At 37.1% G+C, this 11,121-nt stretch overlaps 4 protein-coding genes across 5 annotated transcripts; 1 reads left to right on the forward strand and 3 right to left on the reverse strand.

Annotated features, from left to right (window-relative positions):
* Nucleotides 1-8: 8 nt before the first annotated feature.
* LOC100632801 (pre-mRNA-splicing factor SPF27-like) lies at nt 9-2,202 on the forward strand. 2 transcript variants are annotated; one of them, XM_003387982.3, is made up of 7 exons: nt 9-143; nt 435-595; nt 786-887; nt 1,544-1,603; nt 1,721-1,771; nt 1,816-1,896; nt 1,948-2,202. In XM_003387982.3, the coding sequence occupies exons 1-7, from the start codon at nt 39-41 to the stop codon at nt 2,075-2,077; spliced, it is 690 nt and encodes a 229-aa protein (XP_003388030.1). In that variant the 5' UTR covers nt 9-38; the 3' UTR covers nt 2,078-2,202. The 2 variants fall into 2 exon arrangements, with proteins under 2 accessions (XP_003388030.1, XP_019854314.1); XM_019998755.1 differs by lacking the exon at nt 1,721-1,771 and having other exon boundaries at nt 23-143.
* A 47-nt stretch (nt 2,203-2,249) lies between these two features.
* Nucleotides 2,250-3,860, reverse strand: LOC105313421 (85/88 kDa calcium-independent phospholipase A2-like). The gene has a single exon (XM_011406850.2). The coding sequence runs from the start codon at nt 3,858-3,860 to the stop codon at nt 2,250-2,252; it is 1,611 nt and encodes a 536-aa protein (XP_011405152.1).
* A 347-nt stretch (nt 3,861-4,207) lies between these two features.
* On the reverse strand, nt 4,208-5,815 carry LOC105313422 (85/88 kDa calcium-independent phospholipase A2-like). Its single transcript, XM_011406851.1, has one exon. It carries the CDS (start codon nt 5,813-5,815, stop codon nt 4,208-4,210), a length of 1,608 nt encoding a protein of 535 aa, XP_011405153.1.
* Nucleotides 5,816-6,021: 206 nt separating this feature from the next.
* On the reverse strand, nt 6,022-11,100 carry LOC105313423 (centrosomal protein of 162 kDa-like). Its single transcript, XM_019998751.1, has 12 exons — nt 9,753-11,100; nt 9,614-9,700; nt 8,642-8,754; nt 8,423-8,577; nt 8,159-8,286; nt 7,903-8,040; nt 7,371-7,748; nt 7,087-7,239; nt 6,569-6,943; nt 6,413-6,465; nt 6,280-6,361; nt 6,022-6,226 (listed from the first exon to the last, which is right to left on the reverse strand). Exons 1-12 carry the CDS (start codon nt 11,073-11,075, stop codon nt 6,104-6,106), a joined length of 3,108 nt encoding a protein of 1,035 aa, XP_019854310.1. The 5' UTR covers nt 11,076-11,100; the 3' UTR covers nt 6,022-6,103.
* Nucleotides 11,101-11,121: the final 21 nt, after the last annotated feature.

The following is an 11,121-nucleotide window of genomic DNA, read 5'->3' on the forward strand; positions in this document are numbered from 1 at the left end:
ACGCCCACACCCAAACACTGGGTGTGGTTCATTATTAAATGGCGGACGGTGGACCTGAGGCAAGAGGAGGCATTGGAGACTCTTTGGTTGATGCTTTACCCTATATTGATAAAGAATATGATGACCCTGGTCTAAAAGATGCTGTAAGATTATAAAAAAGGAATGCAGGCCTATTTCAAGGCCAATAAATTGTATTTACTAACAAATTAATTTCTAGTTTTATTAAGTTCAATCACACTTGATTTGACTATATATGTGTATTTAGATAAATGGTGGCTGTATATAGCTAGTGTGTGGTATCTGTTTTAAAAACGTGCCTAATTTTTAATTAAAATTTATTATTTTAAGTTAAGATTAAATTTTATTGGCATCTAGCAAAGCAATTTATAAATTCTTGATTTGATATATTTAATACAATTTTAATGCATTATTAGGCATTACAGTTGATCGATGAAGAGACTAAGAGATACAGACCTACTAAGAACTACATTGACTATCTACCAGTACCTCGTGAATCATTTGAATCACCACTACTGAAGATTGAGATGGATAGACTAGCTTCACGCCAACCAATGGAAACTTTAAGTATGAAAAGGTAATAAGATACAGTGCAACAAAACAACTTAATAGGATGTACATGTATAGCTGACATAATTATTAATAAACATTTATTTTTGTCCATTCAACTGATTGCAATATTTTTTATCTTATGTGAGATGCTATTACAGTGTAGTTTCTTAGTGTTTAATACTCTAGTACTGATACTTTGTTCTAATGTTCTGTAGATATGAGTTACCTCAGCCAAGTGCTGCTCAGAAGAATGATGTAGGAGCATGGCAAGACTCTGTTAGTAATTCATGTGCTCAGTTGGAACATCAAAATGAAAGGTTCATTGTTTGACCATTGACTGTATGTACATGTACTGTATGTAGTTAAGGCTGGCATTTCATCAAAAATGGGTAGGAGAGAATTCTGCACTTTTATAATTTTTTTCTGATACATATACTTGTTCTTATGTTATTTATCAAGTTTGAAATGATTCAGATCAAAATTAGATTTTTTACGAATTTTAAAATTTGCTCAAGAATCAAATCAAAGTCCCTGTACAGGGCCCTGTACAGTACAGGGCCACTAGCCAAATTTTGCCAAAAATGGGTAGGAGAGAATTCTGCACTTTTATAATTTTTTTCTGATACATATACTTGTTCTTATGTTATTTATCAAGTTTGAAATGATTGCGATCAAAATTAGATTTTTTTAATGAATTTTTAAAGTTTCTCAAAAATCAAGTCAAAGTCCCTGTACTGTAGTACAGGGCCGCTAGCCAAATTTTGCCAAAAATGGGTAGGAGAGAATTCTGCACTTTTATAATTTTTTCATGCCCTTATGTTATTTATCAAGTTTGAGGTGATTTCGATCAAAATTGGAATTTAAAAAACTTTTTTAAGTTGCTCCAAAAATTTGGCCGAATAATAAATTCTCTTTGGGTCATTTCTATGAAAGATTATGGAGGGACATAATTTTGCTACTTTACTTTGCATAGGATTGTAAATTTGGAGTTGCTATCACAGTATGGCAGTAATGAATGGAGACTACACAATGAGTAAGTGCATAAATACACTAGCTACTATATTATACGTTACTTATAACAAAGAATGCATTCAGACCTAATGAGTTGTAGTAGCATGATCTACGTGTACTTTCTTAATTTTTGTGATAGGCTTATGTCTCGTATGGTTGATCGCGAAACTAAAGAACTTCGATCGCTAAAGTATGTCTCCATGTAGAGTGGGCAGTGTTTAATTGTTGGTATAGAAACCAAGTACAGGAAGTGAACTGGCAGAGGAAGACTGAGCAGACTAATGTTGGTACACAATTAGAGGAATTGAATAACCAGTTAGTTCTTAATCACGAATTATTATCTTGTTTTTTCTTACTTCTTACTAGCTGGATGACGTTAGTTTATAGAAATTTTGAAATTGAGAGAGAATGTTTAAAAGTTCAGAGAGAAAATGAATTTTTGAAAAGGAAAGCTGAAGAAAGACAAGGACAACAACAGCAAGACGATGAGTCTTGATTGGAACACTGTACTTGAACTAAGACCATTAGCAGACCCAATTTTGTTTGGTTTAACTATTGTCTACGTACATGTAGCTTTACAAATTATCAAGATTAAACAAATTGTGATGTTAATAAATTAAATTAAGTCACTAATAAGGATACGTAAAATGTTTATAAGTTTAATAATGTCATTTTGATAGCAGAGTCTTAGCAACATCATCAATCATTTGAGGATTATCCAAGTAATACATTTGAGTATTGTACAGCATCTCAATGAGTTTTGCTGGATCAGAGCAATCCAGTGGTACATCTTCAGCTAGAGGAGGCGTCAAACGAAAGTATGGACAACCAAAGGCATCACAAAAGGACTGAGCACGAATGATTTCTTGTCCATCAGACTGCATTACCTCATTCAAAAAATGCTGTGTGAGGTTCCCAAGAGCTTGAAGATTTTTTGTAACGTTCTTGAATATGGAGGATGGATTTGGCAGGAAAATTTCCACATCACCAATTTCTTGTGGTTTGGTAGCACCAGTGCCAATAGACACCACACACCCAAAATCAACACACATCCCCTCTTTCTTTACTTGCTGGATAATTTCAGCCATGCTATCAACTGTAGGATTATTGCAGATCAGGCCACCATCAAGAAGCTTCAAGTCATCAAGTAAAGGGAAATAAGTAGGGGCAGCAGTACTAACACGACATGATTCCCATACCTTACGCTCTGTTGGGCCTGCTAGTCCATCTCTTGGTTCACCATAACTTGTTAATAAGTGAAGCTTATAAGGACTGACATTTCCCAGTGCTGATGTAACAATCACACGACAATCTATGTCCAGATCAGCCATTACTCTTTCCTTTGTGAATATATCCTGAAGGAATCTATCCATTCGTTCACCTCTTTCTGGGAAAGGCCCACCAAACACATTCACAGCCCCACGATGGACAATAGCACGACCACTGTACCCATCAACTTTCAAATATGGTAAAGCACAAGCTGCAATCCCACCTGAACTTGTACCAGCTACGTAATCAAAGTAATGATATAAATTCTTGGCTTTGGGATCAAGCTGCATTATTCGTTCTTCAATGTTGATGAGTGCGTTAGTGACATTAAATGCTCGTACACCACCTCCGTCCACACTGAGGAGAAAGGCCCCAGAGCTGCCGCTGTTTTTAGGTGGAACGTCAGGATGCTCAGCAAAGTATTCGTGGGATTTAGCTTGCAATTCAACAGCTTTAGTTAAAGCCTTTTCAATTTGAGCAAGTTCTGGACCAGATGCAGTCCTTTCACTGCTAGATGCTAAACTGAAGACGTGTGCCACTGCATCCATGAAGCTAGGGGTCAATGATAGTTCACTACTCATTTCACGTGCTACATCAATAGGTGTCTTGCCAAGTTTATTAGTAATCAATGGATCAGCATTACAGGCAAGGAGCCCTTTGACAAGGACTACATTTCCAGTACAAGTGGCAATGTGAAGAGGAGTGTCACCTGTTGTTTGATCCTGTGAGTCAGGGCTGCTCCCAAACAGGAGGAGACTAAATGCTGTCTTCAGGTAATTTAACTCAGCAGCTTTTATCAATGGGCTCTTACCATCCTCATCAAAATAATCATAGAGAACACTACTGGTCAATCTTCTCAATAGTCGAGGTTTTGAACCCACTGGGGGTGTTGGTGTTGTCCTTTCCACACGACAACCTCTGGAGACAAATATTTCCCATAATTGCTCTGAGACTTCATCATCGTCTACTTTCCAATCAAAACGAACAGAACATTTAGTAAAGGTAGCCATGATAGCTAAAGGAAGTAGAACTTAGAAGCCTTATATCTAATTATCTAATATCTTGAAGGAAGGAAGCAAAGGAAGTTATATCTTAAATAGGAAGTACAGACTTTTAATTATGATGAGTCCATTTCCTCCTGTTGGAGTTGGAAGCTGTGTCATATATCCTCTGGCTCCTTTCAGGAGCATTTGTTTTATAAATATCTGAGTACTAGACTACCAAAATTATTCATGGCATTAATTTTTGGCTGCATGCTGAAAGAATAGCAATTGCTGTCACAGCGAAAATAATGCACACAATGATAGATATCTACTGTTTTGCAACAAAATCAATTGGTCCAAAATGCAGAGTAATGTCATTTCGATAGCAGAGTCTTAGCAACATCATCAATCATTTGAGGATTATCCAAGTAATACATTTGAGTGTTGTACAGCATCTCAATGAGTTTTGTTTGATCAGAGCAATCCAGTTCTACGTCTTCAGCTAGAGGAGGCGTCAAACGAAAGTATGGACAACCAAAGGCATCACAGAAGGATTGAGCACGAATGATTTCTTGCCCGTCGGATTGCACTACCTCATTCAAAAAATGCTGTGTGAGGTTTCCAATAGCTTGAAGATTTTTTGTAAGATTCATAAATATAGAGGTTGCATTTGGCAGAAATAGCTCGACATCACCAGTTTGTTTTATTGGACTGATACCAGTGCCAATAGACACCACACATCCAAAATCAACAAGTTTCCCCTCTTTTTTCCCTTGCTGGATAATTTCAGCCATGCTATCAACTGTAGGGTTATTGCAGATCAGGCCACCATCAAGAAGCTTCAAGTCATTAAGCAAAGGGAAATAAGTAGGGGCAGCAGTACTAACACGACATGATTCCCATACCTTGCGCTCTGTTGGGCCTGCTAGTCCATCTCTTGGTTCACCATAACTTGTTAATAAGTGAAGCTTATAAGGACTCACATTTCCCAGTGCTGATGTAACAATCACACGACAATCAATGTCCAGATCAGCCATTACTCTTTCCTTTGTGAATATATCCTGAAGGAATCTATCCATTCGTTCACCTCTTTCTGGGAAAGGCCCACCAAACACATTCACAGCCCCACGATGAACAATAGCACGACCACTGTACCCATCAACTTTCAAATACGGTAAAGCACAAGCTCCAACCCCACCTGAACTTGTACCAGCTATGTAATCAAAGTAATGGTACAAGTTCTTGCCACTGGGATCAAGCTGCATTATTCGTTCTTCAATGTTGATGAGTGCGTTAGTGACATTAAATGCTCGTACACCACCTCCATCAACACTGAGGAGAAAGGCCCCAGAGCTGCCATTGTTTTTAGGTAGAGTCTCAGGATGCTCAGCGAAGTAATCACGAGATTTAGCTTGCAATTCAACAGCTTTAATTAAAGCTTCTTTAATTTGAGCAAGCTCTGGACCAGATGCTGTCCTTTCACTGCTAGAGGCTAAACTGAAAACATGTGCCACTGCATCCATGAAGCTAGGAGTTGATGATAATTCATTACTCATTTCACATGCTACATCAATGGGTGTCTTGCCAAGTTTATTAGTAATCAATGGATCAGCATTACAGGCAATGAGCCCTTTGACAAGGACTACATTCCCAGTACGAGTGGCAATGTGAAGAGGAGTGTCACCTGTTGTTTGGTTCTGTGAGTCAGGGCTGCTACCAAACAGGAGAAGACTAAATGCTGTCTTCAGGTAGTTTAACTCAGCAGCTTTTATCAATGGGCTCTTGCCACCTTCATCAAAATGATCAAAGAGAACACTTTTCCTTTTAACAAGTCGAGGTCTTTTTGTAGCCTTTTTATTCTCACGCACAAACTCAACAGAACAACCTCTGGAGACAAATATTTTCCACAATTGCTCTGTAACTTCATCGTCGTCTACTTCCCAATCAAAATGAACAACAGCTTGACTTGTATAGGTAGCCATGAAGATGAGGAAACATAAAATTGGCTCCAGCACACAAGAAGTCTGAGTACTGTTTGCTTGTTCAGGCAAGTTGTGTTATAACAAGTGATGGCAAGGAAGAATATCGTGACATAAATCATCAAATCAACAATAATTAGTTGATATAACGATTTTATATTTTTAAGTCATACAAATTCAAAATAATGCATGGATAGTACAACTAGGTAAGTGCTTCTCATCACTGCTTAAGTTTAATATAATAAATACAGCAAGAGTATTCTTGAATAGTTTGTAATAATAAGTTATGAACTATCTCTTAATGACACTGTTACTTTCCTGCAGGGAATACAATGTGTCCATCAGTGTATCTAATTCTTCTCTGAACTTATCAATTTGTTTATTCTTCTCAGACAACTGGCGCCTGTATTTGAGCTAAAAACCCAATAATAACTATTATTAAAGTAGCAATAAATGATCCCCCATACTTCAAGTTGCTTCAACTGTTCTTGTGGGACTAGACCAGATTTGTCTGCAGTCTCTTGCAGTCTTTTCTCATACTCACTTAACCTAATGCATTGATAAATAAAAGAGCACATGAATGAAGTATAGATACTGTACTTGTTTTCCAGGTGACTTATCTTTGCTAGAAGTGAGTTAAAATGATGCATTTCCTAAAACAAAACATTTAGATAAAGGATAAATGTAATTGAAAAAAGGTTATCGAAAAAAGGCTCAGTAGAGAATATACATCATGCAAAATGCAATGACACTCACTGGTGTATGGTGTTTCTTAGACTCTTCAAGTTCACTAGTTAACAATTCAACTTGACTCCTTAGTTCTTCCTCCAGTGACTTGGTTACTGCCACTGCTTCCTCGTCAACTCTCAGTATTTCTATTTCTTGCTCTAACTGTTTGATCCTTGCTTCACGTGAAGCTAGACGAGTCTTTAAACGGGCAAGGTTAGAGTCGGAGCGCTCTTGAACAAGATTAGCCACAAGACTGTCCATTTTCTCAGAATATGCTTTCTCTATTTTTTTAATCTTGTGTTCCCACTTTTCTTTGGTTTTCCTTCTCTCTCCCTCAGCTTGAGCAGCCAGTCCTTCCAACTGGAGTCTCTGATGCTTTATTTCTAGTGTCAGTTTTGAAACCTGTGTACATACACAGACACAAACACATATACATTGTACATCAGGTTTTTCCCACAAAGCAAGCTAAGTGAGCTAAACAGCATGCTTTATGAGCTGACAAGCACTACAATACAATATATTGAATTAACTGATATATACATTACCTGCTCTTTTAGTTGTGTATTTTCTGATTTCAATGTCTTCTCCTCAGTCGATACACTGCTTTCTCTTGTTGCTCCTCTTGAGTCCGACTTGGCTTGAGCTGCTACTAGTGACACTTGATTCTTTAATGAATCAATTTGCTCCTCATAAAGACACTAAAAATAAGAATATTATCAAATACATGACAGTACATCAAATTAGTAAATAATAATAAAGATACATTATGATTTATGACAAAGTATATAAATACCACACTATATCTTAATACATTTGCATTATTCCTTACCTCCATTTCCTCAAACTGCTTTTTCATTTCTTCCATCTTTCTTGTCACTTCTTCCTCCCTTGCTCCCAGTTCTCCTTCCAGTCTCTGTACTTTACTCTCTAAGTAAGACACAATCCCTTCTGATGGCTCCTTCCTCTCTGCCTCATTATTAGTAGCATAGATCAGTGCTGGTATGGAGTTAGGGTGTCTCTTCTTTAATGCTAACTGAAGCTCATTAACTTGATGCTCTAATTCCTTGATACGCTTTGAATCAGCGACTGCACGAGACTTAATCAAACGAGGACCTCCTCCTCCTCCTCCTCCTCCTCCTCCTCTTGCTCCTCCTCCTCCTCCTCCTCTCACTCCCTTTTGATATGTATAGCTATCATCTTTCTTTTGCTATAGTAGAAATATAATTTATACCGTAAAACAGGTGCAATCATTACTATGCGTGTTAAATGAGACCATACTGTGACTATCAATGTATTATTATGCACTACTTCATTTCTAAGTGTGTGGATTCCCAGTGTATTAAGAGCATACGAAGTCTTACTTGTTGTTTTGTTGCTGTCATTGAGTCTTTAATAGATTTCAGTTCGGCATCTTTTTCTTGAAGCAATGCTTCACTCTGCCTTCTTAAACTATCATAATCCTCCTTTGCTGTTTTGAGTTTCATTTGTAACTGACTCACCTAATCAAAGACCCAATAACTGAATGTGTTGAGTGACATATTCATACATGTACATATGACAATAAAAGTAGCAATACAACACTTCATGTAATTTGTATGTACAGTAGATAAAATTTACCTCTCTATCATATGTATCTTTTATTTCATTAATTAGTGTCCCTTCAACAGAATCGTGCTTCTCTATCTGTACTGCTAGTAGCTGTTCCTCCAATCCTTTATTGGCAGCAATGACCTCTTCTAACTGACCTGTTAAATGTATTAATATATTCTAAATTTCTAATTGGACTATTCAAATACATTACATGTACATGTATTTATGCCATGTACACATGTACATGTACATGTACATGCACAGTATAGTTTTATTTTGAAAGTTACATACATTGTAGTTTCTGACAGTTATCTACAGATTCTTCTAATTTCTTTCTAATATTGATATCATCATCATTGTTAGTGTCAGTGTGTAGTTTATATGAATATGATTCAATCTGTTGCCTCAGGTGTCTAATCACCTGATCCTGGCCATCATGCTTAGCTCTGTAACATCAAAATTAAATTAAATGTAAAACAAATACAAAAATATAAATAAATGTAAATGTACCTCATGTTTGCTAGTTCAGTTGCTAGTTTGTTGTTGTCTTCAAGTAACTGTGCTTTAGTAGATTTAAACTCTTTACTTGTTAGTGTCAATTCAGCATACAAACGCTCGTTTTCCTATGTGTACATTACATACTGTACATGACATTATTATGATCAAAACTAGATTTTGGAAGTTCTCCATTAAAGAGCATGGGCTATATATACTGTAGTACAAGGTATTTTGTCAAAAATGACTAGGAGAGGATTCACAATTTTAATAATTTTTTCTGATACGCATACATGTCCTTATGTTGTGTATCGAGTTTGAACTGATTCCGATCAAATTTGGATTTTTTATTAATTTTTAAATTTGCTCAAAAATCGGGCCAACGTCCTTGTACTATAGTACAGGAATTTTGGCCAAATTTCGTCAAAAATGACTAGGAGAGAATCCTCCATTTTTATAATTTTTTCTGATACGTATACATGTCCTTATGTTGTGTATCGAGTTTGAACTGATTCCGGTCAAATTTGGATTTTTTATGAATTTTTAAAGTTGCTCCAAAATTGGGCCAACGTCCCTGTACTATAGTACAGAAATTTTGGCCAAATTTTGTCAAAAATGACTAGGAGAGAATCCTCCATTTTTATAATTTTTTCTGATACGTATACATGTCCTTATGTTGTGTATCGAGTTTGAACTGATTCTGGTCAAATTTGGATTTTTTATGAATTTTTAAAGTTGCTCTAAAATTGGGCCAATGTCCCTGTACTATAGTACAGGAATTTTGGCCAAATTTTGTCAAAAATGACTAGGAGAGAGTTCTCCATTTTTATATTTTTTTCTAAAACATATACATATACATGTCCTTATGTTGTGTATCAAATTTAAACTGATTCCAATCAAATTTGGATTTTTTATGAATTTTTAAATTTGCTCAAAAATCGGGCCAACGTCCCTGTACATATAAGTACATGTTAATGTAACTCTTACCTTCTGATAGCCTTGAATCAAACGCTCTTGCTCTTCGTTACTCACACTGGGTTTATGCTCTACTTTCTCTGATTCTGATTTGCGTAGCTATTAAAATAAAAGTTACATTATACGTACATGTACATGTAAGTGTACTTACCTTTGCTCTAAGGTCTAACAGTTCCTTTCTGAGGTCCTTAATTTGCTGGCCATAGTCAAGTTGAAGCTTATCTTTTCTTCTTTCGTGGTCCTTGATCTGTTCCTCTAGTTCTCTTACTCTTTCTCTCTCCTCTTCACAAGCAGTCTTCCACTGCTCAGCCTCCTGCTGCATAAGCTCATTTTGAAGAACACTCTGCTTTGGTTGAGATGAAGGTAGAGGTGATCCAGGAATAGACGATTCATTAGAAACCGAGGGGGTAGGCTTCTCATTATCGGCACTGCTCTTCATGATATTACTAGACACTGCGCTAGTTAATTCTTCAACTGCTAGAGTTCTCAATAATTCTTGTAAACTCTTTCCTTCGGTACTTTTACTGGGTACTGGTCCTCCTGCAGTGAGTGTTGGTAGTGGAGTAGGTAATAATGACAAAGGATTAACTACTGATCCATCAGAGAATGAATGAGCCACTAATGGTACTGATGATGAAGGAGTGATTGGAGTTGATAATGAACTTGTCTTTGGCAGCACTGCTGTGGATAAAACCTGTTTCAAGTGTCCATTAGATGAGACTAAGCCTCCATCAGAGACTAGGGGAGGTGCTGGTACTGGCTCTGATTCAATGTGTTCAAGTGATCTCGAGACTGAAGCATCAACTTTAAATGAACCTGTCAAATCCTCATCTTCCTCCTCTTCCTTGCCTTGAGACAACAGGAGAAACTGCTGATTGGAACCTTGTTTCTCTATAATATCAGACGATGTTGAATTGCACACAGGCAACGATTGAAGTCCCTCCTGTGACACTTGCCTCTTGCTTTGAGTCATCTCTGACTGGCTCTGAGAGTCAATCTTAAAAGGAGAGGTGTTATCACTGACAGATGAAGCACTTGATACAAAACTATGATCACTAGGGCCATCTTTGATACTAGACTGGGGAGGATCGGTTGGTTTAATAATGGCCGAAAGAGGAGCACTGGATAGACTAATGCTCCCCTCTTTACTGCTCTTCTTATAAGCAGGTCGTGATAATGAATGGGCCAGTGTAGCATTAGTACTAATATTAGGTATTGGTATTAATCTGGGAAAGGATCCTGAGGAAATGGAGGTAGCAGTGGTAGGAGGAGGATGAATGGTGTGGCCTGGTGAAGTAGGTTTCGGTGAGAGGATGTCATTAATTGATGATGCTGATGATGAAGAACTCAATGGTATAGGAGGAATGTTATGCAGTTGTAATTTCATTTGAGGATTAGCTGATGAAGAAGAAACAGGGGCATGTTTAGGTAACTCTTCTTGATTTTCATCATCATCATCTTTTTCAGTGCTCATATCGTCATCGCTGACATGTGGAGTAGCATCTGTAATGTACATGAGT

The sequence above is a fragment of the Amphimedon queenslandica genome, unplaced genomic scaffold, assembly GCF_000090795.2.
Source record: "Amphimedon queenslandica unplaced genomic scaffold, v1.1 AMPQUscaffold_13306, whole genome shotgun sequence".
In the NCBI taxonomy this organism is placed as follows: domain Eukaryota; kingdom Metazoa; phylum Porifera; class Demospongiae; order Haplosclerida; family Niphatidae; genus Amphimedon; species Amphimedon queenslandica.